Raw genomic sequence first — 27,259 nt, 5'->3', positions numbered from 1 at the left:
AAAAAATTAAACATACACATGAATACATAGGTCTATGAGGATCACAAGTCACTGAAAACTTTCCTTCAAGTTGCTTTTGTCCAGCTCACATATATTTACTTAGAAGCAAGTTTAAACAATACGAAACTGAACATATATACCAAGCTCCTATGAAAGTGAATATGATGTTGTGACCCCAAGTATGCTTATTCATTCATTTAACTTGAGATTCATTTTTAATTGGGGGGGGGGCAAAAGTTCTTCAGTGGACTATGCTACACATAAATGAAGTTTGGCTGTTAATGTGACATGAAACTACATTTGACTTTTTAGAACCTCACACTTTTTATGCTATAGTGACATCTTATGGTCATTTTATTCCATTTAGTTTCCATGTATATTGGATGTGTGTTTTTTGGTTCATATGTTTTCTAAATTCATTGGACCTATGATGTACCGTATTCTTTGCTGTAGTTTCAGTTTAATACAAATATTACTGTATCATTTCAAGAGTGCTGAAATTTATGGTACTCAGAAATGCTGCAGTAACAATGTACATGCAGCGAAAACACCACCACAAGGATGAAATATTAGGTACATTTTTTAGTCCTTTAGATTGCTGTGGGAAACATTGAATTTTAACCATTTGGAAGGAATTACACTCTCACCTTAAAAGGTGAAAATATGAAAAGTTTATTATTTCAATAAAGCAACATCATTCAAGATTTGAAAACTACACAGTTATTCATTCACAGTACAAAGTTGTAGGAATTTCTTGTAACCATCACTGTACATTTTACATATTTTAAGTATTACCAGTTTTAAAAGTTGATATAAAGAATAGATTTATTTTGAAAAGCAGCAAAGTCCAATAAAACCAAAATAGAGTATCATGCTCCAACCATTCTGCTGATCACAAACCACAGCAACACTAGAGTAATATCATTACTTTACACACACAAAATTGAATGCCTTACAGTCTAAACATAAAATTTGCCACAACTAAGGAAGGACTGTACAATTAGACAGACATTGAATATTTTGAATCAGGCCTGAGTTCAATACATATAAAGCCATTTGAATATACAACTTCCAACTTGAGAGATATATACAACACTTAAAATTGCCTGAAATTTTAGTATTTCAAAGAGAACCTCTTTTTACAAATTTCTGTACAAAGGGAGCCATTGAAGATTTAGACTGGAAGCCAAAATTCAAAATCAGAACCTGCTTGGACTAATCCTAGCTTTCCCGTCAATTTCTATTTGAATGCAGATTGTCACAACAAATCTGGTGCATCCAAGTTCAGGTTAATTAAAATTGCAATCATATATTGTAACAGTCAGTATATATTACAATGCCAAAAAGGCAGACCCAGGTAAATTGTTCTTTTAAAAAATATATCTGGAACTGCACAAACCCGGCAAAATTCAGAAGATATCCACAAGACAATTTTGAAACATCATGTAACCAGGAACGAGAGAGCAGTTGTTTATTTAGAGTGAAATATCCATCTCATACCAATTAGGCTAGATCGATGAAACTATAGCATACAAAGATAGAAAAGTATTATTTGTATGTGAAACATACATGTGGAAAACTGCAGATCAATTCTCACAAGTTTACACTGAAATAATCCTCAACATTTTCTAATGTACAAACGACAATATTGCTTACTTGTTTTGTTTTATTGTTATGAGAGCCAAAAGCCTTGATATAGTTGAGGGGAAAGCAAGGCTACTGAAATATTAGCCTGCCTGTGAATTTCAGTGATTCGTGTTTTCCAAGAATTAAGACTTCTACCATAATATTGCTTTACAGACCCAGCTAAACTGATGTCAAGCTATAACTTTCATTCCTTCTGTTTATATGGGTGTATATTGGGTTATATCTAATTGGGGATCTGCTGACAATGACACACACACACACACACACACACACACACACACACACACACACACAAAAACACACACACACCATCTGCTCTGGAGTGTCCCCAACTCTCTGCAGCCAATTTTGAGACTGTGCAGGAAGCTGGAGGGGACAGGAGAGGAAGTTCCATTGTGCAAATGAAACCCTAGTTAGTAATTTTAATAAGGGACTATCATGAAAGTAACTGAATATAATAAGTGTTTTTTCATTAAATGAACTCCTAACTTCCTTTTGTTAGGAACTACTCCCATTTGAAAGAGGGAGGTTACTTCTAGTTACATCCCTTCCTTTCTATTTGTATAAATAGCACTATAGCAAAGGCGGTCCTCTTAACTGCCCAACTTGATGGCCCATTCAAACAAATTACATTTCAGCTCATGTTGAGTAAACAGGACTTGATCCCTATTAAATACAAACGGGGCATAAATAAGCAGGTTTATTATCTGCTGCATCTGCTTTCCAAATTACATTAAAAAAATTGTATTTCAAGTAATCTGAGAAGCTGAAACTAGGATTTACAGCTTGCTTGACTAATTAAGATCATACTTCAAGGTATTACAATTCATAAGGGTACAATAAATAAGAATAGCATTTGTCATCAAGCATTTACAATCATTGTGTCTTTCATACTCCTTCACCCTATATGTTTTTTCAACCATCACACTCTTGCTAGTGACACCTGTCAAGTGATCTAAAGGTGTTGACATATCATGTGTAGATTTCCCGTCATTATGAAAAGGTGAGAGTGCTGGTGTCACTAGCATTATCCAAACATCCTATTGAGCACATAGCAGCTCCTTTGTTTAGCTCACGGTAAAGGAAAAAGTCACCAGCTATAAAAGCATAAAAACAGGTCAGGGAGATTTTCATAAATGAACGCTACAAGGAATAGTCTATCTCCAAATTCACAACATCTTCCTGCGGAAATGGCAACTTCATGGAATTTGGAGAAGTTGAACAAACATCTCTGCTAGCAAATCAGTGAAAAAAATCCCTTCCTGACTCAAAAAATACATAAATTATCTTGAAAAAGAACTTTACTAGAGATTTATTTGATAATCACAGAAAGAACTATTCACATGTTATATTTAACAAGTGCCTTTCTCCTGTTGTCTTATGAAAGGTAATCACTATGCTTCTATAAGCAAAAACATAACATGCTGATTTTGTAAGAGACTTTAGTCATGTATCAAGGTGTTTCCTCATTACATGTTTTTTTCTGCTTGCAGCCTTAGCTCAAATATAATTGTCACTATTAAAAAAAAAAGTGGCCAACAAAATTGCCATTGATCCTTAGGCTCAAAGGTTTGTAAGGTAAAGTCTCCACAGTATTAGTACAAAATGATTTCCCTCCCCCTGCTCTCTCAAGCAGTCTCAATGGAATAATGAAATCTGAAAGGCTGAAAAATAAAAAGGTTAACAAGCAAGGCCAATCCCAAATGTAGGTATACATTATTATTATTTTTACAACAAATTGGGGCAGGGAGCTGTGGCTGGAATACAAAACTTTTAATGTTTCATCATGGGTCATGATGGGGAGTTGGAGTCCAGCAACATCAAGAGAGCCCAAATTTAGCCACCCCTGAAAGAAACCATCCCCAGCCTTGTGTCGTTAAAGAAACTTGTTTTCCACATATTATAGGGAAGCTTCATATTCTGTACTGTTTTGTTTTTTTAAAAGAAAAGCTTTACACAAAAATGTAAAGTTTGAGTCTTAAGAAACCTGGAGACCATACAAGGAACCTAACACATTTAATATTCATAAATTTACACACAGAGTTATGTAGCTAATTGAGCATATTCAGTGAGAGTATTAATATAACATAAATAACACAAGTGTTGTGTGTGTTTTTCTTTTTTAAAAACAACAACACAATTTTATCACTGGTCCCAGAGATACAAAAGTACTAAGGCAGCAGCTATAATACAAAGTTCTTAAGATACATTTAACAGTATTACAGCTTAAAATTGGAAATATAATTTAACAAAATACAGCTCACATTTACAGCATAAGGCCCTTTGGTTTCTTAAGCAGCAAATGAAAATGATTCAATCAGTGAAAGGCTTTGAAAAATAAAGTATGTAGGCTTTCTATAAAAACGGTAACTAATTCTTTCCTTCTCAAAATAGCCAGCTATAGTCCAAAGTATTATGTAAGAAAGATCTCAAAATTCCCAGGAAAGAAAGAGTTAAATGTACAGTAGAAATAGCAGACAGGGTAGAGACTGGTTCATCCCCCAACTAATTAACCACATAAACTGTTAATTAACCACATAAACTGTTGCTTCCATTTTGGGGGAAACTTGTATTTGAAAGAATCCTTTAAGGGAGATGCAAAATGGTTGTTCACTCCAAATCTGACTGCAGAAAATTTTATATTAGCCTTTCAAGTGAGACTGAACATTATGTATACAATGATTTGGCATACATTAAACAACCTGCCTTAGTCAACTGCTGCATCATCCAACTTTGTAATTTATTCAACTGAACTAAAACAATTCACTGAGGTCTCTTGAATGTGATCAAATTTAAATTCAAAAGAAGTATGTATCGGAGGGATGGCAACCTCTTACTTTTGTCTTAGAAGTAACCAGAAACTTGGAGTACAAATTGAAGCTCTTTTCCTACTAGCAAGCCAAATTTCAATGTGATCAAAGTGACTTCTAAATTCTGAGGTCATCCACCTTTGCTTCTAGGATGATCCAAAACAGATTAATTTGCACTTGTATTCCTTTAGTGCCTAGATTTTCAGTGTAGACATAAGCATGATTATTTACTTACTTTTTTAAAGACCTGACTTTAATATCACCATGCCAGCATAGCGGCTTCTATGGTAGGGACTGAAATTTTGGCATAATCAACTGGAGGCAGGTTATGTAGCATGGTTACCTAAGCAGCATTTTTCAGTGATAAGGAACACATCTCAACTGGGAAAATATCACTCCTACATACCTTATTTTCTGCTGGGAAGATTGTAAGTAGCAATCTAGTGTCTTCATGTTCAATCTTGTATGTTTATAGCAAGTTCCAGACTAATGTATGCACCCTACTATAAGGTATTATATTATACCAAGATGTATTTAGAACTCAGTATCATATCAAATTCAGAAAATACAAGATCAACAAGAGCCCAGGGTTTGAAGTCTTCCAACAGCTTATCAGCAATTACAACCTACTGCTAATTTTTATTGGTTAAGATGTTTATTTGTAAAATAACATGGTGGTCAGAAGACACATTTCTGAAGTTGTGAGGTATGTGGTTTTAATTTTTTTCTAACTCTGGGCACCTGGATTGACACAACCTGACCTCAAAACTTTGAAATTCGGGGCAAGAGAGATCACTTTGTGCCTAAGAAAATTAAATGCATAGGCAAATGAAAGTGTATTACTAAGTTGCATCCTGGAAATAGCTTTTCTCTTGTCCAGTTTGCTAGATGATGTTTCTTCAAATCAGGTTTTTACCATACATTAACTCGTTCACAATCAGAGCTATTACCCAAAGAGGTCTTTTAAGTCATTACTAGCTGAGCTGCTGCTTGTCATGCTGTTTGTTGGTTGTGTGAAGTTTTGAGGACTAAAGAAAGGATTTCCCTGCAAGCCAAAGCCAGATTGTCCCATCGCATTCATCTGTGTTCCTAAGGCAGTACTGTTGGAACCCTGAGGAGGTGCAAACTGATTAAGCCATGGGTTTGTTTTTTGTTGCGACAACTGATTCATACTAACTTTAGTTTTTTGAGCCCTAAATAGGCTATCTAAAGCTGACATATCTGGTGGTCTGCTTTGTTGTGCTGGTTGTGAAATTGCAGCTGTAGTGTTCATAGGACTATAGGGTGCCATGTTTGCTGCTGGCATCATATTCATGTTGGCCATTCCTGTGACACTAGCAGTACTGAAGTAATTCTGGCTTGTAGTACCAATTCCCATCCCAAATCCAGATGGCTGAAATCCCATATTAGCATTTAGTCCATTTCTCTTAGCGCTCTCAACAGGGGATGAAAACCCCATTCCAATACCCACTGAAGAAAAGCTATTTGAAGAGGGAACTTTAGGTTTGTTGATGGGCTGGCTGGTCAATGATGCCATGCTTTCTCTCAAAGTGTCAGTCAAGTCCTTGGTCTGAAAAAAAAAGCACCTATGGTTAAAATACTTTGCAATAGCACTCAACATAAGCAGCAGCTTTAAGGATGAAAATTAGATGGCAGCGCAGTAAGATCATTTTAGGAGGCTGGAATGCCATATTGTACAAGCAACTCAAAGATGAGTTTACAACAGGGGATGCTAACCTACGACCCACCAATAACCTTTTCACAGCTTTCCAAAATTTATCTTTCTTTTTTAAATTAACCATTCGGTTTGCTGCTGTGATGCTCAGTAGTTCTGTGGGCTTGGGGAGGATTCCAAAATGTCCTAACACCCGCCCTCAATCAGTACAGGTGATAGCAGAACTGTATCCAGTAAGTTGTCTCATGCTTCCTTAATTCACGGGTGCTTCTGCTTTACATAATTTCCTAGAGATTGTATCTCTTTGTTCAGCATCATTGAGGCCAGTGTGGTCAGTGCCAGCTGACAGAGAGTGAGTGACACCAGCAGTTAACAGCAAAAGAGAGACTGAGTACATACTGCTCCCTCCTTCCACTTACCAGATTATTCATTTGGAGAGAGTAAGCTGCAATCCATGTGTATGTTCCCTGGCATGTTTGTGAGACATACGTGCACACTCCGTTGTGTATGGGATGTGTGTACATGTGCATGCTTATTGTGGGGTGGACTTTTTATTGTGGGGGGGTCCCTTTTATGCCATGCCCACCATTGACATGTGCACCCATACAACAGGTTGGAAGGTGCCAGTGTAGCCCTCAAGTTGGAAAAGATTAACAACTCCTGGTTTACAAGTAAATGTATGTGGTTATGTTTTTGCCATTCACACATTTGCAGCCCAATCACTTTATTAAAACAATGACTTTGGATGCTTATATGCAATTGCAAATTGAGATTTGCAACTACTGCAAATTTTACAGGATAAAACTTATTTTTATTAGTTAGCTGCAATAGGACCAAAGATTACAACGAAGACTGAATACATACCTGCTTGACTGGGGCAGTAACTGTGTGAGGCTGAGGTTTAAGTGGCTGTTGGTTTTTCATTTTTTGTGCTTGTTCTTGCTCTTTTGCTAACTTTTGCTTCTCTTCAAGTGTAAGCGATCCCTTCAAAAGAATACATTGTTAGTGAGTGGCATGAACTTCAGAGACTTGGAATAGGCCCAACATCTATTCAGTATTAAAAATTATTCAGAAAGAGAAGAGCCTTGCTTATTTATGTTTGCAAAAGCATTTCTCAAGAACAAAAAAATAAATTCCTCAGTAGACACACATTATATTTCCTCCTAACAGGTGAGTTTATTATCAGTTTTAATAATAATAGTAATAATAAACTGACTTAGGTGGAATCTACACACATATAAAAACCGTTCTTAAAATGCTTATTTAAAGTGGTTTTTTTAAAAAATATACTGATTTTTCCGTAAGGCTCACCATCAACATCTAGTGTCACATTGTATATTGCACTTAAAACACACTAAAAACGTTTTATTTGCAGCTTTATAGCTGAGTCCGTGGTTGCATCCAGTTATAGTCCCCTCCACCTGCACTGTTTTTCCTTTCTTTTTCCTCACACCTTCCTCTATTCTGGCTTGTGCTGGAGAAGAACATATTTCCGGCTTCTCCCTTCCCAATGCACATCTTCTCAGTCCAGGCCTTCTTCAGCCTCCAACTGAGGATGGTGCTTGATCAAGATGAACAAGAAAACTGTCCATTTTAGCCTAGTACTGTCTACACACTGACTAACAGCAGCTCTCCTGGGTCTTAGGCTGAGGTTCTTTCCATCACCTTGCACCCGATACTTTTAGCTGAACGTATCAGGGATTGAATCTGAGACATGCAAAGCATGTTCGCTACTCACTGGGTTATGGTCATCTTCCTAAGGTGCAAGCTCTGATATTAGAGGTGGCTGAGAAACCCACAGGCACAACGAAAATCTGTTTGTACAATGGGACTTCTGGTTTCTCTTCTCCCCACTGCTTCCCCCATCCAAGCTTCCAGAGCTGATTTTAAGAACATAAGAAGAATCTGCTCGATCAGGCCAATGGCCTATCTAGTCCAGCATCCTGTTCTCACAGCAGCCAACCAGATGCCCGTGGGAAACCAGTAAGCTGAACATGAGCACAAGAGCATTCCCTTCCTGTGGTTTCCAGCAACTGGGATTCAGGATTGCTGCCTCCAACTGTGGAAGCAGAACACAATAACCATTGCTAGCAGCCATTAATAGCCCTCTCCTCCTTGTATTTCCCTTATCCTCTTTTATAGCCATCCAAGTTGGCGGCCATCACTGCATCCTGAGGAAGGGAGTTTCATGGTTTAACTGTGCTGGGTGAAGAAGTACTTTATCTGTCCTGAATCAGCTTCACTGGATGTCCATGGCTTCTATTTAACCCATTCTAGATTAAAAGTAATTCTAGCCAATATTTCAATCTGATTTAAAGATGCAAGAAATTCAACAAATAATTTGATCAGTCATTCTGATAAGTGCTTCAACTCTTTTGCTGTAAAAAAAACCAGTTTGGCAACAATCAGGACCACTATTTCATACAAGGCTCAGCATCATTTCATGAAGAAATGCTGATTATTTCTATCAGAAAAAACACAGGGGACACCATCTCTCTCCAGTGCCCCCTCTACATAAAGTTGAACAATTGAGTACTTCCTATTCCTGACCTCACAAATCTAGATTCTGAACTCATGAAACCCTGAACTAGCAACACCAAGAAGGAAGGAGTGCACATGGGTCAACCAGGATCCATTTAAACTGGGCTTATTGGGGAGCCTTGGTAGACCAAGATACATAGCTCAGGATATAGAACCCCTGATAAGCATACTGATGAAAAATTCCTTCTTATTTATACCTCGTACAATAATTTATAAAAGCTTACCTTTCTCTTATTTGTCAACATTCCATTCTCTTTACAATCAGGTCCACTAGTTAAGATATCTGTTCCTAGGCTGCTAAACACCTTGTCAATCTGTTCAAATTAAAAAAGATGGATGAAGATGCATTTATCTTTAAAACGAATTTGATTAAGCAAATACTGGAATGATCCAATAAAGACAGCTTCTTGCCTGATTGCCTGTATTATTGGCTTTTGTTTCTTCAGGTGGGCTCATTGGATTAGTTATATCGAAAGATCTACAATGCAAAAGTACAATTGTAACAAGGTGCTAGCAAATAGTTTCAGGATAAAACCAACCCCATAAAAATGCAAATTATATGTTCCATCTTTAACAAGACAAATGATAGACAATTTGCTGTAATGAACTTCTAATTCAGTGTAAGAGAATATGTGCTTTGATTCATCTATGGGTGAAGAATTTGCAAGCTACTTTACTTTGCATAAATCCAAAATGATTTCCAATATTAATTTGTATATGTACTTCATGAAGTAAAGCATATCAGATAATTAAAATATAAGCAACATTAACTACTATTTGATAGTTTAAAAAATCTCCTTAAAAAAAGATCTTCACCTCTTAGGCTTCACCTGTTAAATAGACAGCACCTTGCCCAAGAGTATCTATTTTACTTGATAATACCAAAAATGTCATTGCATACTTCTGAAAAATATATTTAGTTGTATCCAAACGTGTCATTCATTCCATGAATGGGACAGCTTCCCATGCTCCTCCTAAATCTGCTGCAGAGTGTTTCCCATTCCTCTGGAACAGACTTGGGGAGTTGCAGGGGCAGGATGAGAGCTGAAAAGTGCTGCCTTCTCTGTTTCACTCATGGAAGTCTTACGGTTTCATGTCATCCTTATTAAGAAAATCTATGTTGTAGGTGGGGAGTGTTTTTCAGCCTGAAAGCGGCATTCCCTTTTCGACAATGTTCCAATGTGGAGTGGTCTGGGAGCTGCATTTAGCTGGAGGGTTTCCATCCCTGCTGAAGAGCAATAACTTGTCTCCCAATTTTGTTTCCCTTTAATAATAGTTTATTTATGTGACAAAATAACAAAACCAATAAAAAGTATACTCAAAATATATATAGTATCGGCAGAGCTAGGACTGAAACAATTGTGCTAAGAAAGAGATTGCTATCTGATCTTAGATACTGCAATTTCATTTCTAAACAACATAGAAGGGTCATTTGGTTAGCATGGTTGATCTGCAACATAAAAATTAATATTTAAATTAGTGGGAGACATAGTGGTTTGATTCCTTGAACATGGAAAACTGGTGTTCCAAGTTCTGCTGTTGAAAATCATTGGTGACTAACCTACCTGACAGAGTTGTTGTGAAGCTAAAAACGTGCTCTGAACTTCTAGAAGAAAGATGAATACAAATAACTAACCAACCAAAGAGGGGTTCTTCAAAAATGGCATTTAAGGAAAGGTTGGTCCAATTTGTTAATTCCCAGTCTTTGCCAATACTGGGAACTGGATGGATATGCAAGAAATGCAGATACCAAGTTTAAAACTCATTTTTTATAAGGAAAACCACACTATACAGATTTGAACTAAAAATATAAAAAGGAAGCTTGAGTGGTATAACAAAGACACTTGAATCTTGAATGAACAGTAAAATTTTTCCAATTAGTTTGGAAACTATAAAAGAAGACTGTAAACTATCCTCTAATTCACTGTACGTACAAACAATATGCACACTTACTTTTGCTGTTCTTGCATAATATGGATCTGTTCAAGTTTGGTCTTATGCTCAGCTTCCAATTTACATAACATCTCTTTTATGACTGAAATGAAGGAATTAAACTAGAAAAGAAATACATGCATTTTTAATTATTATTTTAAAGGCTGTGTCACCATGAGCAGAATACAGTCACACCTCGGGTTGAAGTCGCTTCAGGTTGAGCGTTTTCAGGTTACGCTCTGCGGCGACCCGGAAGTAACGGAACACGTTACTTCTGGATTTCACCGCTTGTGCATGTGCAGACGCTCAAAATGACATGCGCAGAAGCGGCAAATCGCGACCTGTGCATGCGTGGATGTGGGTAGCGTTTGCATCCAGAGGTACCACTGTATGCAAACAATAAATATTCAAACTAGTTCCTAGATCTGTTTTCATTTATTAAATTCTTAAAAACTAAATGTTGCACAGCAACTATTGTGTCCCTCAGGTTTAAGTTGAGGTAAAAAGACAAAATTTTAAAAATATTTTAAAAGGCTTATGCTTTTATTTTTCTAAGAAAATAGATCAAAGTAGCTAACAATGGAATACAAACCCAGTAAAAAACATGAAACAAACAAGGCAGGGAAGTCAAAGATGATATAAAAAGCAGCCTATAAAATGAACGGTTATAAATATTTGTCCTCGTCCATGCATTTGATCCATATATCTTAATAGCTGACTTTAAGACAGAATATGAGACAGGAAACTAAATATTTATCCCTTGAACATTAGAACACCCACTAGCTAGAGAGGGGAGAAGTTCTGAGTACTGGGATCAGAGAGGGAAATACATTTCTATCAGCAAATGAAAGAGAGGGAAGAAACTGGGCAGTAGAATTAGCGTCCAAGTACATGTGAGAAGAAACGGTTTACCATGTTTATGTAGAACTGCAATGGATAGCAGTAGGATGTTTTCTGCTTTATAGTGGCGTACAAAATGAATAGCATTTTACAAAAGTGTTGCAATCTTATCTATAGCTGCCGTTTTCGGTAAAATATGATTCTCTCAGGGTGGTGGGTTCAAGCCCCACGTTGGGCAAAAGAATCCTGCATTGCAGAAGGTTGGACTAAATGACCCTTGCGGTTCCTTCCAACTCTTCAGTTCTATGATTCTAAGTCCCAATGAAATCAAGGATACTTACAAATAAACACAGGAGAAACATTATCCTACCTGATTTAGATTAAGATTGTTCTCAATGCTGAGAGGAATCAGATGGGGCAGAACCTTTCCTGCAAGTTGCTCTTTTGTAATTCCCAGTTTCTTATGACTAAACGTACATTTGTAGATACCTTTTATGAAACATTAAACACAATGATTTATCTAATAATCGTGCCTTCACAAAGTAACATCATTATATATTCCTTTGAACCAAAGGCTAGGTTAAATGTTTTTTTTTAAAAAAATATCACACACAAACTACAATTTACACCTTTCTTAAAAGGTGGTCTGCATTATTCCGAGGGCAAGGGAGTGGAGAAACGAAAAGATGCTATATTAATTATTTCTGTAACTGTGGGCATTAGTGTGAACTTTAGAAGTTAAACCAAGTCTTTACAGCATTTGACCAAATTAAAAGAAAACAAAAAATATGGGATATTATTTTTTAAAAGTTATAGACTTGCAATGCCTTGTGGTATTGTACATTTAACAGTACCACAAAGATTAATACCACAGACAGACTACTACAGACAGCACAAGAAACAAAATATCATGTTACCTAGAATTCCCATAAGGACTGCGGGTTCCTTGGAAGGAATTTGTTGCAAAAAAGGCAGAATATCATCAAGAACGAACCACTTATCCAAGTATTCCAAAATCTTTCCCAAACAGACTAAGGAATTTACACGTACCTAATGAATATAAAAACAAACCCTCTAAACTAAACTTTTATAAAAATAGAGAAAATGCTTGAAAATATCAATACAGGAGTTTTAAGATTTTTCAATAGCCATATGTTCACAGGATTTGAATTTTGAGTTAATTTCATATAAACAATTAATGCTTCAATCCTAAACTTACTTGCCTGAGGGGAAGCCCCATTGTAGTCAATGTGACTGACTTCTGAATAGACCTAATTTCCCAAAGTAAAGGATTTAGAAAGCAATGTGATTTATCTATTTTTACACACACAGGAGCATGCTGGTTGGGAACTACATGTTACAGTAAACATTCACTGCTGCCAGTAACAGTATCCATGTGCCAAGCTCTCCCACTCAAATGTGTACTATTGCTTAACCAGTGGTATAAGTCACAACACATTTTATTTAATATATCCCACCTTTCAACCCAATTTTGGTTGCCAACAGATAAAACACTATCCAACACATAATATATAATAGAAAAAGCACAACCCAATGTCCTTACTTCTTTGAATATTGTAAAACAACCAAACTATGGGTGACATCCAACAGTAGTCATACACAGAGTAGACCAAATGAACTTAATGATTTCACTGGGCCTATTCCAAGTAAGACTAACATTGGAAATTAACAAAATCTTAACTATGACTATGAACAACAAAAACAGAGAACGTATATAAATCTGGAAAGTACAATCCCTGACCATTGGGCAATGCTGCCCAGAAGTGATGGAAGTTGGAATTCAAGAACATCTGAGGGGAACCAAGTTGGGCGAAGGCTGGTGTATGAATGCGGAAGGGATGGAATGGAATGCTGGATGCCTCTAGGAAATAAAATCTCTCCAGTATCTACCCCACCTCAGTTCTGAAGATGGGGCATCTGGAATAAGGCTTCAATTGATTATTACATAATGTAAAGTACTACATAGTCATATGGAACTGTAAGTATCTCACTATATATCTGTTTCAATTATTTGTTTGTTTGTTTTCACACAAAATTCAATAATATTATCCAACTAATAAAACCTAAACATGTTAATAGATCGTTACTATCATCATAGTAGTGGTGTTTGATAAAAAAATCTCTTCATGGAAGGCTCCCAGACTCCAAGTAGATCTAAAGGTAACTCTGCATTCCACACCCTATTAAATTCTCTGCTACATTATTTTACTTTGGCACTGGCCTGTATAGTTCTCATTCTGCACAACCAGGGAAAACCAGATACATTCTAGTAACCAGTGATTTCAGCAGAGAAAAGTCTTTGGGTAAAGTAAGAACTCTTTTAATCACTGGAATGGTGCTGTTAATAATTCCTGCAAATCTAGCTGTTAGAAGTTGAAATGTAAAAATTGAGAGCAGCTTTTTTTAAAAAAAGACACATTTTGAGGGTCTTGAGGGTACCAAAACATATTTTGGCATCAGAGTAGGGAACCTGCAGGAGTAACCAGGTTTTTTTAAAAAAGTTCTTTTTAAAATAAACATGTTTTCAAGGGCTTGGGAGAGTTACAAAAAGTTTGGGCATTCATAGTATCATAGCAGGGACCCTCCCAGGAGAAATCTTTTGTTTAATAACAAATTAGGAGGGCTCTGACAGACCCCCTAAAACACTTCTGGGCACAATCTGTGGCCTACAGGTTAGTCTCCCCTACCTTAATCTGAAGAATGAAAATGCTCTATTATATAATTCTTGATTTGATGAATTCACCATATTCAGTACCACTTAGGAAAGGCAGGTCTATGGTCACACAATAGTGTAAGTCCAGTTTTTCACTATATGTATAAATCCTTCAAAACTGGAGTTCTCAATGGAATAGACAGCCTATGTGCATAGAGCTGTGTGTAAATAGGCCCCCACATCTGAAGTTGAATGCAGAGATGTTTGGAACTTCCCTCTCCATTTGTTCATGTGGGACGGAGGATTCATTTGAATCCCTTTATAATGAAGCATAACTTGCAATTGATCAGGATATTATTATTTTTTTAAAAGAAAATTAACAGCAAAAAAATTTCAATATGGTTTTAAAGACTTCTGAATTTTCAACTTACAGCAAGAGATGATGTTTGTAAACAGGCATTTTTAATTCTTGGTATCAGTGAATTTTTCATTGATGGATAGTCTATAAGGTTCGCAAACGTAGGAATTATGTTTAAGCAGAGTTCCTGAAAATAAAAGTATCACAATTAGTACATATGAACAATATGCAGTTTTTAAAAATAATACTAAGTCCACAGTTCTGTCTTTCTCTCTGTCTCTAAAACTAAATAAACCATAACATTTATTTATTTGAAACAAAATCTAGAATTCCATTTCCTTAAGAGTTCAGAGCCAATAATAATAATGAACAACAATGTTTGGCCCTCTTGCCACAGCAAGCACAGCCAATAGTTGGGGATAAAGGGAGTTGTAGTCCTACAACATCTGGAGGGCCACAACTTCCCCGTCACTGGTGTAGGAAAGCCTCCTTTATCAATATTATTAAAATATTCCTCTAGTAACAAAATGTCCAAAATAAGATGATTCAGCTTGAATGCTGCCTGTAAATGTTTTAGGAACTTTATACAATCACAGAGAGAGTGTAAACTTCCACGTGTTCCATGAATCATGACCAGAATTGTTTACTAGAGAAAATCCTTTTATCATTTCTAACTTTCCTAACTATTCTCTCAGAAAGGGCTTCTGATTTAGTGTTGGTACCACTGATGAAAGAGAAGTGATTTTTTGCCTATACTCCCTTCCCCCTGCTGTTCCCCCGCATCTATCTCCTAGAGCTTCTCTCAACTCCCTGGAACCATTTTCAGGGGTTACTGCAAGTGGAGTAAGCACAAATAGAAAAACAAATAAAAATGTGAGAAGAGGGAGTTCCTTTCAGTAAGCAAATCTCCAGCTAGATTTTCCAGCTAGAATGAAGCTGAACAAAAACTGAAATTACCAGACCTGAATCTGAATCGAAGGTGCTTCTAATGCTCGATAAACCATTGGAAGAACACTGTTCTTTATTTCTTCGGGAGGTGTTTTGGTTAGCAGCAAGTCCATTTTTTGAAGAAATATCAACAGAATCTGTTTTTAAGAAATGCAGTATTGACATGTGTCAAAGCTTTAATTTTTGTTAATCACTTCCAGGGTAACATTTGCTATTACCTTATATAATCAAATATTCATGTAAACATAGCAAATGCACACACTCACCATGTTGCTAGCCTGGAAGCATGGAAAATAAGAACATTCTGACATTATTCTCTATTTTAAAGATAGTAATCCAATAGCATACATTTGAACTTTCCAAGAGAATGAAGTACATATACAAAGTGCAATGTTTTAGATTGACAGACAATATATACCCGTTCACTAAAAGCCCAACTAGTACCTAACCATGCAACTAACCATTACACATACTGAAATATGTGGCTGCTTTGAAATATTACTGGCTGTTAAGCTTAACATCAACATCAACAACATCATCATCATTCCCTGCCTTTTCCCCTGACAGGAATTCAAGGTGACTTACAGATAAAATAAAAACATGGAAATAATAATGATTATAAATCAATTGAACATAAAAAGAATTAATATTAAAAACATACAAATAATTACAACAAAAACAGTATGACTCAAGCTCTTCCCTTGAAACAGTCAGTTCCCAAAAGCCTGTTGGAAAAAGAAGTTCTTCACTTGCCAGTAGAAGAACAAGGAGGGAGCCAGTCTAACTTCTCTAGGGTGGGAGTTAGTCTGGGAGCAGCCACTGAGAAGGCCCTCTCCCACATCCCTACCAAGTGTGTCTGCGAGGGTGGTGGGACCGAGAAAAGGGCCTCCCCCTAAGATTTAATAAACTGGTGTTCAAAACATAGCCCTAAACAACTGGGTAGATGGTTCATATGGGACCAGAATTATGTTTAAGACAGAAATGTACCTGAATTGGTTCCTGCTGTTTAAAGACAGGGTTGAGATCAGGTAGAATTAACTTTATATACTCTTCTTTGGAACATTCCTCTGCAATGAGCAGAACATTAGGCAGAACAAAAGGTACCATGTCTGGGTTCACAAATTCGGATGTCAAGGCAGGCAAAATCCTCTGCACTATAACACGCTGAAAGAAAACAGACATTATTTTGCAAGGAAATGAAGTTTCTTCAGAAACCTGCAAAAAGCATGCTATTCCTATGTATTGCAAGTAAAACAGAAATTTTGCAAAATTTTAACAATATTGGTATATATCAGTTTGCCTTATAGCACACTTTATAAAATGCCAATTTAAATGAGGAACTGTTAAGGCCTTTGCTTTGCTGTATTGTTTTTAACACTTGATTAGGAGCCACCCAGATGGGCGGGTTATAAATAATAAATTATTTATTATTATTATTATTATTATTATTATTATTATTATTATTATTATTATTATTATTTTATTATTATTATTATTATTATTATTATTATTATTATTATTATTATTATTATTTCTTACTCCAAGAACACTATAATAGAGCAGAAATGCATGCTTCAGCTACAAAAGACACAGAGTTCTGTGTCAGTACACATGTCTAGTAAAATAATCTGAGATTGCTGACCTTAGGCAATTTTGGTAGAACTTTTGGCAGCCCTTTAAAAAACTGTGACTTTTGAAGATTATCCCTTTGGAATAACGAATCGAAGTACTGTAGTGTCATTGCCCCAACATCATCAAAGAATGGTATCTAAAAATACAGATTTTTTTAAAAAAGAAAGTGATATTTGAGGTCATAAGCATGGTATATATTAAACTTTTTCAAAAGCAACATAACACTTGCAGCGCAATCTTTTATATGTCTACTTGGAAAAAAAGCCCCATTGAATTCACTGGGGTTTACTCCCCAGTAAGTAGGTATACAATTGCAGACTTAATACAGTTAAGTTAAACCTAAAAAAACATATATGAAAGAGAACAAATATAAAATCTCAACTAAATAACAAAGATGGGAATAACACTAAATGGAATTTTTTCTCTTTTTCATATATATAGAAAATACATATTTTCTAGTTTCGGCAAAACATCCTCCTCTAAAAGAAGAGAACATTTTGCAAAATAACAGTTCCAGTTAATCACTGAGTGCTTGTTATTGGGCAATAAAGTATAAGGTTTAATCTCCTGAATTGAAAATTTTGAACCAGAATGTTGTTTTTAAAAATGCTTCAAAATTTAGCAGTTAAATGCTGCTTATTAAAGCACTTTTAAAAAGGTTCTTCTTATATTCTACAGCTATTTTAAGTACTCTTTTTACCTTAGTCATTTGGTCAGCATCTGGTCTGACTGCAGGAGCTACGTTTAACAGTAGTTTTACATGCTCACGGACTTCTTCTGGAATGTCTTGAAGGTTATTGGCGCCCAAACGACTAAGCTGCATAAATAAAGCACATGCATTAGCATTAAAACAAAACCCTGCATACAACACTTGGAATGATCTAGTTCAGTTGAATGAATTCAATGATCTACTTTAAAAAATCATTAAAATACCCCTGAACTACATGGAAGGTAGTTCACTTAATTGCCAGATAAACGAAATATGTGTTAAGTTCATTTTTGGGGTAATATACCCCTGCTCAATTCATGAAAGACAAACAAAGAGCTTCCCCAGTGTGGCAAATATTCCCACTTCTGCACCCATTCTACATCCATTTTAGCTGGTTTCAGAGACACTAGAACAGGTCCTGTAGCTGATTTTCCTTATCTCAATGCAACACAACCAAACTTATAAAAATGGGAGTAAAACACATATTTCTACTTTGGTGATGTTCCTTATCAACAAGGATGAAAGAAACTTTAATGGGGTCTTCTCACACACAGGTGAACCCAGTACCCTGAAACTTGGTGATAACAGGCTCTAAAGCATGAGGCAAGAGTTTTATTTACCCCACATTATTGCTTTCCATGATGACAGACAAGCCACCTCCTTCAGTAAAGTTAAATGTTCTTTTCATTAACATAGAACCAAAATACTTACAACTTGTAGACATTTTAATACTTTTTATAAGTATTATTATTATTCAAAGGTGAATTTAACAAACAGACCCATAAAATACCTGATCCAGCTGTCTGCTGAAACTTTTATAAATATCCTGTTTGTTGACCTCAAAAATAGGTTTTCCATTATTAAACACAGCATACATAATTGCTCCTAGAGAGTACATGTCACTGGCTGTCTCACAGCTCACTGAGAGGATGTATTCAGGGGCCAAATACTCAGGATTTGGAAGACACAAAGATGGTAAGTTTGGGTCCCATTCTTTACAAGAGAACTTTGGCTGGGGGAAAAAAACAAAACAGCAAAGAGGTTACAGAAACATAATTTAAAGTGTAAGTTTAAAGAAACGTAGCTGGAGTGATTTTCTTTTACATTAATAATGACCTAAGGAGATCTAAATCACTCATGATACCTGAGAGACGTTATCCATTATATAAGGTAAGTAAATCCTGTGTTTGCTCTGAGTGCATCCATTTTTAAAGTTGAGTATATGAGGTCTTTACCATAACACATTAAGAAAATATAAACAGAACATACTTGTCTGTTTCACATTAGCTCTTGGCTAGGTAGCAAGATTATCTCCATTAGCAGTTAGGTAGCCTACCTTCAACATAAATTAAAAGCACTTAACTGGTATTGAAACACTCAATGGTGTTGTTGTTTTTTTTGCGTGAGGGAATTATTCTACTATAACAACTCATGACTTCACATATATTAATGGGCAATATGCTACTCCAAGAAAGACTGTATAATTTAGGAAGAGTAAGCTGCTTAATTCTTGACTGTGGTCGTATCCCTAAAGTTTAATCCTGAACTCAGCAGGCAAATGGGTTACATTATTAAATTTGTATATTGTTATGTAGCTAAACATTAAGAGCTTAATTAAGAGTCCCAATGTTTCCAGGTTATCCTTTACTGACAATGAAAAACAAATTGAAACCTTGTTACCTCTTGCTCAGATGGATTTAGAGATGAGATGCTGAAGTCAAATCCAGTAATTTTCCATGCTCCACTTTTATTCAAAATTATATTTTCAGGAGTAAGGTTGCCATGGACCATTTTCACACTGCTATGTAGAAATGACAAGCCTTCAGAAACCTGTTAGGAGGAAGATATTCTTGTCAGGGTGTTTGTTTTAGAGCATTTGAAATAAGCTTAGATATGATGGTATATGTTGTTTTCCTCTTTGAGAAACAAATAATCCACAGAAGTGAACTGGTCCTAGAAGTGCTGCGGCTGGGGTAAAAAAGAAAGGGGTAACAAAGTATGGAGATTCAAGTCCAAATCAATGACCAACACACTTTTACCTTCAATCCTTTGCCACAGCAGCAGCCATTAGGCACAGCTGTATCCATGGCAGCAGTGGTTTTGCAGCAGACCCGGATAACTTGCATAGCTGCTACCTAAATATTCCCACCTTTGTCTTGATAACACCACAGCGTACACCAGGATTTTTTTTTTTATAATTAATTTTTATTCAAATTTCCAATAACCAATCCAATTACAATTTAACATCCAATTTAACTTATACATTTTGTAGACTTCCTTCAGCCTATCTGACAATTTCCATAGTTTTCACAACTTTTCACATTTCTTAAATTTATGTTGCACTTTAACAAAAGGATTTGGCAGATCGTCATTTGGCATTTTACTTTTCCTCACTTGTGGTTAAGAAAGGGATCAGCCATGTGTTTTTATAGAATGGGGTGGAGAACCTTTTTGCATCCTAAGTGTCAGAGGGCATCAGTGGAACACTGTTGAGGACTGCATGTCAGTGTTTGGTCAGGGGAACATACAGGTCTTTTTAACCAGCCCCCTCCCCCCGTCCCATATCCAGCTTACCCATACAAAAATCGCTGCCCCCTACAGAATACACACACCCTTTACCTTCTGCTCAACCCCTCTCGCCAGCTAATCTTGGCAGATCAGCCTAGATTAGGGTCACTTGGAGGGTTATTTGAATCTTCATTGCAATGCTGGGATGGGGATGAAAATCACATTCTCCCTGTACATACCTTCTTCCTAATCTTCCCATCCTACACACTTGATCTCTTACTTTAGACAGAGGACATTCCTATCAGTGTCAACAATGTTTTCAGTGATTTACTGGAAACCACATTTCTGGGATCTCTGAATTTCTTGGGGAAGCTGCTGAGAGCTGTTGAGGACTTTTGAATGTTTCCATAACTATGTGCACAGATTCAAGCACTGCAGAGGATCCAAAAATTATGCAAGAGACAGTGACCACTAGAAAAAGGCTAAAACCACTGATAGAAAGGTGCTGCTCAGTCATATCTAAATAAATAACTGAAATAGGATGGGAATGTGGGAAAGTGGGCATGATATGGGGAGTGTAGGAGAGGTGAATCCAGCAGCCTAGAGGTTCCCCATTCCTATCCTAGAGCATATAAAGTGTGAGGAATAAAATATAAAGGTTTTCTGCTACAGCTAATTAGTTGCTGTGACTTTTTAACACTGCCTTCTAAACAGACAAGGGAAGAAAAAATGTTTCTGCGTTTTGTGAGAAAAGGCAGGTGGCTATAGTATAAATTTATTGCCTGGTTTATATAGGTTGATGGCTAGATATTGAGTGCATTATACCCACCCATGTGTAAGATTACCAGCACTACAGACCAGTCACCAATGTGCATACCTGAAGCAAGCCATATTTCATTTCTACATCAAAAAGTTTGTATTCTTTGATGTCAGATGGTAAAGGTGAGGGAAGATTGTCCCAGCTGCCAAGTATGTTAGCCAAACTTGCACAAACTGGTTCTGTACAAAATGCCAAACAGTCCCTAGAAGAAAACAAATATCCTTAGTAAACACCCCAAATATACTTCAGAATAAGAGATAAGTAGGTATATAGGTAGACTTTGACTTTGTGACACAGCAACAGTTAGGAAATAGACATTATGATGGTGCAGGATGTTCAAGACAAAGCACCAGGTGTTGGGCTTCTTAACAGCCTGAAAAATGAAACTCAATGACAGTGAAATCAGCATTCAACATACAGTGGTGCCTCGCAAGACGAAATTAATTCGTTCCGCGAGTCTTTTGGTCTTGCGATGTTTTTCGTCTTGCGAAGCACGGTCCGTCGCAGCTGCGCCTTTTTTTGTGTTTTCTTTTCTTTTTTTGGGGGGGGTTCACCGTCCGGGCGCTCGGCCCGGCCCGAGGCCCCGCCGGCGGGGAGCCTCGCGACCGCGGGGCACGGGGGGCTAAGGCGGAGCCCCCGCTTCCCCGGCCTCGTCCGCTGCGCGACAAGGCCGCTCGAGTCTTTGAACCGCCACCCCGGAGGGCGCCAGGTAGCTGGACCCTGGGCGGAGGGAAACATGGACTGCACGACCCCCCGACCACGGGGAGACGACGCGCGGCCGGCCGCAGCCGGCGGAAGGGACACGTCGAGGGAGACCCCCGCGCTTCCGCCGCCCTGCCCCCTGCGGGCCTCTGGGGTTTCCCTCCAGTCGGCCGGCACGCCCGAGGGGGTCTCGTACGGCGGACGGGCCCGCGTCTGGAGAGGTCCGAGGGGGCCGCCAGCGGCAGAGGCAGCGAGCGGAGCGCCTCGCGCGGCCGAGACGGGAGAGAGAGTGGTGGTGGCGGCGCCGCCGCGCGTTGGCCGAAGCCTTCCCCCCTGCCCGGCGCCCGTCTGCCCAGTGACGGGACGCCAGAGGAGAAAGACCTGACAGCGACGGCGCATCCCTCTTCCCGCTCGCTGGCCCAGACGCCCACTGCTGCCTGCCGGGCGGCCCCCGGCCAGCCACCCGCGCGCGCGCCCGGAGGGGCTCCCAGCGCGTCGATGGGCGGACACCGCCGCTGGCCGGAGGGGTCGCCCGCGCCCTGCCCTCCGCGGAGTTAGGGCCGGGCGTGGGTCCGCCGCGTGTACCCTGGCCGGCGCCCCTGTCGCGCCCGGCAGCGTCCCGCGTCGGCGGCCTGGGCTCGCTCGCTCGCGGCATCGGCATGACGTGGCGGGTCGGAGCCTCGCCTGGGCGCAACCGCCCGGGCCCTCGCGCTCTTGCGAAGCACGGTCCGTCGCAGCTGCGCCTCTTCAAGCGGCTTTAAGAAAAAAGTGCAAGACGTTTTCGTCTTGCGAAGCAAGCCCCTAGGGAAATTTGTCTAGCGAAGCAACGCAAAACCGAAAAACCCTTTCGTCTAGCGAGTTTTTCGTCTTGCGAGGCATTTGTCTTGCGGGGCACCACTGTAATATAAATTTCTACTGCACCAGAGCAGTGGAAGATTCACAAGGCCTTCAGGGAATCACGATGAGAGAGCGAAGAACAGGTATTCATTCAAATAAGGACTACGTGAACTTGGTGAGTTTTGCTCTGCCAAACAGCAGAAAGGAAAGCAGAATAAACCACATCAGCTGTATTTCTTAATCACTAAAATAATAACGAGGATGTGAATACTTGGCTACGGATACACATTAGACAATTACACAATTTCTTTTGGGAGAAGTGGATACAGTTTCCAGAAATTAGATTGTGTAGATTATTTAATTTTTGGAAACTTTTGAGCATGTATGAAAACTCAACCCTGTAATTGTTTTAGTAATAAACTTACCTGGATTCTTCCAATGGATGTTGCACAGTCAGCAGCCGAGGATGTCGCAGCCGTGTTAGCTGCTGAACTCCTCGTTTTAAGGAATCAATTATTTGATCCTTCTCAAATTTCTGATATTTGTCTATCAGTTTTTTATCAAAAACAAAAACCGCCACTTCCTAAAAATTAATCAAAAAATATTATTAGTGAACTATATGAGAAACTAAAATGCTACAAAATAAAAACATACTTTTCAATAATAATAAATAGCTTTTGTTGTCTTTCAATTTTAAAATAAATTGGCCACTGCTATCATAGTGTTTCCATCCTGTATTTACATTATTACAGTGGGCCACTTCAGAAGTTAGGTGTGTTTGTGTGTGTGTAAATACAGGGGGAACTCACAGGAACTCAATTCTGGCACCTCTCAGGTGGGTGCTATTGCCATTCTAAGAACTAAGGAAGTGTTAGTGGTGAGTTCCAGCACTTCTTTTTCTAGAAAAATAGCACTGTATTTTGTTTGGCGCTGGGCTCCTGAGGTTCGCGCAGAGCTGCACGGACCCCGGGAGGGCAGGCAGCTCTGCGCGACCCTCCGGAGGCCAGGGCGGCTTGGCGCCGGAGGGTCGCGCAGAGCTTGAGAGACAATGGAGTGTGCCTCTGGAGTGAATTCAAGAAGACACTGTGTTAGCAGTACTGAAGTGACCTCCCCAGGGTGCAAGCCTGGGCAGTGTGTCTGGAGGTCCTGGGTTGCCAAGGTGACAGAACCCCCCTCTTGGCCTCACTGATGTGGTCCAAAGGAAAGCAGAGCAATATGTTTGGCAACAGTTTGGCTGCAAGAGTTGCTGGAAGAGGCATAGAAGGCGACATCCAACTGGGACTCCACTCCAGATTTGTGTAGGGTTTACTCTTTAGCACGTTCTTCTCCCTATATATGTCCTATAAGTCAGATGAAGTCTGTCTTTGCATGCAGAGGAAGTCCCTAACTCACCGAGGGTTTGAAACCCAGCGGCTACCCTCACTTGGTTTAACTGTCCAGTCAAAGCCATTTCTGGCATGCTGACAGCTTCTAGGAGTTATGAGTGAGAGATGAGTGCTGAGTGGCAAGCAAAGGTGGACAAACTACGTCAGAAGGAGCATAATACATCCCCAGCAGACGTACTCCTCCTGCTTTAACACCCCATACAACTTATACAGTAGATAAATAAAAATGATAAGTTACACATACTGTGATTTCTTTTTCTACAGCTGTTAAACCATGTATTCTTAGGCAATTGTTCCTTAAAACATCATTGTAATGACATTAGAAGCAATATGTATTTCCCTCCCAAAACCTCACCTGTTTTGTTGATTTTTTAGTGCCATTAAAAATCTTCCAAGCAAGCCCATTGCCACCGCTAGCAATATGTCGTCCAACATCAAATTCCCTGGTAACTGGATTTCCCATGACTGCACTAGTGACATCTGCAGTCACTTTCGTAACCGTGCTCTTCAATTTGTTTAGCATGGACTCCATTGTTATGAATGTATGCTAGTACATTTACCTACAACAACAACAACAACAAAAAAGAAATCTCAGAATCCATCTTGGAAATTTTGCTAAGCAGAACATAGACTCTAAATGTTATTAAGTAAATGATATAAATATTTAAGTCTATGTTTTTCTAGCTGGCATTCAATCTCAGTACTTATATCAACTGAAATATGCTGTCCCAAATAAGAGCAAAAAGCAGCAGTTGAAAATCAGTTTCTATTCCTGTTTGAAACTGTCAGTATGAGAGATGAAAACTAAGTTGCTACATTTAACAAATTTTAACACAGTTAGCACTTTCTGTTATAATTTAGGTGTTAAAGATATCAGCTGTTTTTCTTTCACTTGCCCAAACTGTATCCAGAAAAGGATGAATCAACAGATCATGCACAGGAATAGGCAGACAAAGTTAATATGCCAGCTAGGTCCACCACAGAATTTATGAAAAAATAATTAACCACTAGAATTAACATCGCCTTGATTGCAAAACAATTGAAGAGAGTTCAGGGTGTGAATTAGTTTTCATATTTGACAAATACCTGGATGTTTAGAATGAGTTCATTTAAAAGATTAATTGCTGCAGTTGGATAGGCCAGCAAATATAACTTTTTAAGCTGAGCATTAAATGTCTGCTTAACAAATTTAGAAGTATGCCCAAGTGCCCTGAGACTACTTAAATAGTTTCTATCCATTACCTAACACAAACAAATCACTGGATCCAATACTCTTATCTTATCACCTATTGTAACTGTGTAGCAGAGTATACTTGTACAGCTTTTGGGGGTGAACAGGGGAGCTGCAGGGGTAGGTGAGAAATGCAACCCCCCCCCACTACACAAGTGAATTTCTGTCACACTTAGCAGGCTGACCTCATAATTGAATCTTACTCACATAAAACTGTTGGACGTCAGCTTTGCAATAAGCAGCAGATAAAATAGTACCAACATATCATTTAAACTGTAAAACATTCTTATTCCAATTGATTTCCTTATAAAAACCATGAATTACTTGCATAAGCAATTCAGAGCTTATAATGGATCATTTACTGCATTTTTTGTTTTCTTGTTTTTTCTTTAAATGTTGAGGATTTATGGTGAAATATCCCAGTATACATGTGCACACTTTGTCTTTCTCCCTCACACACAATATTATACTTTACAAAAGGTTAATGAATGCTACTTATCTATTAATATATAGTATCACCCATAAGACTGTAATGCCATCCTACTTTTAGCAGAAGGATAATTTTTAGTTTTCAAAGTTACTTATGATTTCGTCACAGTACGGGATCTACATTTTAAACTAGTAAGTCATTCAAGAAAACATACTCTGATGATATTGGGGCATTATTATAAGCATTACAGCACTGAATTTAGTGTTTCCTATGGGAATTCTTAGTAAAGAATTCAGACTACTGCCACTAGCAACTTTCCCCAGGTAGTGTTTTCAAAGGGTAAGTTTTCCATTTAACTGCTTACTGCTGCCAACATGCCTCCGAGGCTTGCTGACTATATTTAAACTGAATTGTCAGAAAAAAGTTTCAGAATGGACATTGAACACTCAGTGTAGGAGGCACCGGAAAGCAATTATTTCCTATACAGCAGTAGCCTAATGAAGGCGGTTCCATAAAATAAGAGGTGTGGCTTAGAAGAGACACCTGACAATCCTCACAAGGGCTTTGTCACATACAGTCCTGTAATAAGCCAGGGAAGTACACATAATATGCGCACAGATGCTCTCACGCCCCATTTGGAATCACAAAAGCTCCAATTAATGTTCTACATAAGTCACTCGTGTGTGCTTCTGTCAATACAAGCCTTCAAATATATTTTCACGGTAAAATCTACCGTTACTGGACACTTCAGCAATATTTGTGCGGGATACTTTGCATTTATCACAGCGAGACTGGTTTCATCTTATAATGAAGAAGATTTGTTGCTGAAATCAGAGCGACAGTGGAGTAAGAGCAGAAACCTTAAAGAGCAATTAGGGAATTTCAATACCTCGACCAGCCACCCTCAGCACGGCAGAGCAGCCCTCCCTCTTACCTGAGAAAGGGTTTGAGAGCTCCTGCCACACCGCAGGCAGATAGGCCCCTTGCCTTCCCTCTCCCCAAGCCGGCTGACAGCCACTCGGCAACTGCCTGCTCGTGGGCGGCGGCACAAAAGGGAAGCTCCCCCCACCCGCCAAGCCCTCTTGCCCCACTTTGTGAGCAGCCCAGGCCCAACCCTACGGTTCTGAGGAAGGAAGCGAGCAAGCCCTTCCCTTCTCCGCGGTCTCAAGGCCACGCTCGGCCCCCCGCCGCAGCAACAGCCCCGCGGGCTTCTCACCTCAACCTGAAGGGGGGAAAGCGCTGCCCCACCGCGGGGCGTGGTTGACCGTGCCGCGACCCCCGGCTCTGCTACGCCATGACGGCCACCTCAGCACAACCTAACCTGACCGGTTCGAACACAGTATATATATTTATTTCTCTCCCTCGCTTCCGCCTCCGCTGCTGTCACTGGGAGAGAAAACAGGGCACCGGAGCTGAGGCCGGAAGTCGAGCCCTAGGAAGCCCCGCCCCCTCCGCCTCGCGCCGCCAACGGTGGTTTCTGCGAGAGCGGCAAGTTTGATTGTCAGGGCGACGAAGCGCCGGCCTGGCCCTCCGTTGGGAAGCCCTCTGTGGAAGCAGCAATGCTGTTTTGTGTTTGTTTT

General features: G+C 38.9%; 1 protein-coding gene across 5 annotated transcripts; it reads right to left on the bottom strand.

The window, feature by feature from the left end:
- Positions 1–648: 648 nt before the first annotated feature.
- SCYL2 (SCY1 like pseudokinase 2) lies at positions 649–27,069 on the bottom strand. Of its 5 annotated transcripts, none has more exons than XM_053404596.1 (19): positions 26,896–27,069; positions 24,374–24,578; positions 23,059–23,216; positions 21,152–21,296; positions 19,447–19,596; positions 18,557–18,778; positions 17,758–17,874; positions 17,068–17,193; positions 16,413–16,589; positions 15,440–15,562; positions 14,551–14,664; positions 12,363–12,495; positions 11,816–11,934; positions 10,627–10,727; positions 9,085–9,151; positions 8,898–8,987; positions 6,997–7,116; positions 1,917–6,027; positions 649–1,882 (listed from the first exon to the last, which is right to left on the bottom strand). In XM_053404596.1, exons 2-18 carry the CDS (start codon positions 24,548–24,550, stop codon positions 5,404–5,406), a joined length of 2,763 nt encoding a protein of 920 aa, XP_053260571.1. In that variant the 5' UTR covers positions 24,551–24,578; positions 26,896–27,069; the 3' UTR covers positions 649–1,882; positions 1,917–5,403. The 5 variants fall into 5 exon arrangements, with proteins under 5 accessions (XP_053260571.1, XP_053260568.1, XP_053260570.1 ...); XM_053404593.1 differs by lacking the exon at positions 26,896–27,069 and adding an exon at positions 26,614–26,860; XM_053404595.1 differs by lacking the exon at positions 26,896–27,069 and adding an exon at positions 26,614–26,860 and having other exon boundaries at positions 1,921–6,027.
- Positions 27,070–27,259: the final 190 nt, after the last annotated feature.

This window comes from Podarcis raffonei, chromosome 10 (assembly GCF_027172205.1).
Source record: "Podarcis raffonei isolate rPodRaf1 chromosome 10, rPodRaf1.pri, whole genome shotgun sequence".
Taxonomy (NCBI): domain Eukaryota; kingdom Metazoa; phylum Chordata; class Lepidosauria; order Squamata; family Lacertidae; genus Podarcis; species Podarcis raffonei.
This window is presented reverse-complemented; position numbering and strand designations above follow the sequence as displayed.

Coding starts and splice junctions, on each gene's coding strand:
- SCYL2 (XM_053404596.1), bottom strand. CDS start 24,550: ATGGAGTCCATGCTAAACAAATTGAAGAGCACGGTTACGAAAGTGACT. Junction 11,935..12,362: donor AGTCCTTATGGGAATTCTAG/GTAACATGATAT, acceptor GTTTCATAAAAG/GTATCTACAAATGTACGTTT. Junction 8,988..9,084: donor CCAATAATACAGGCAATCAG/GCAAGAAGCTGT, acceptor TAATTTGAACAG/ATTGACAAGGTGTTTAGCAG.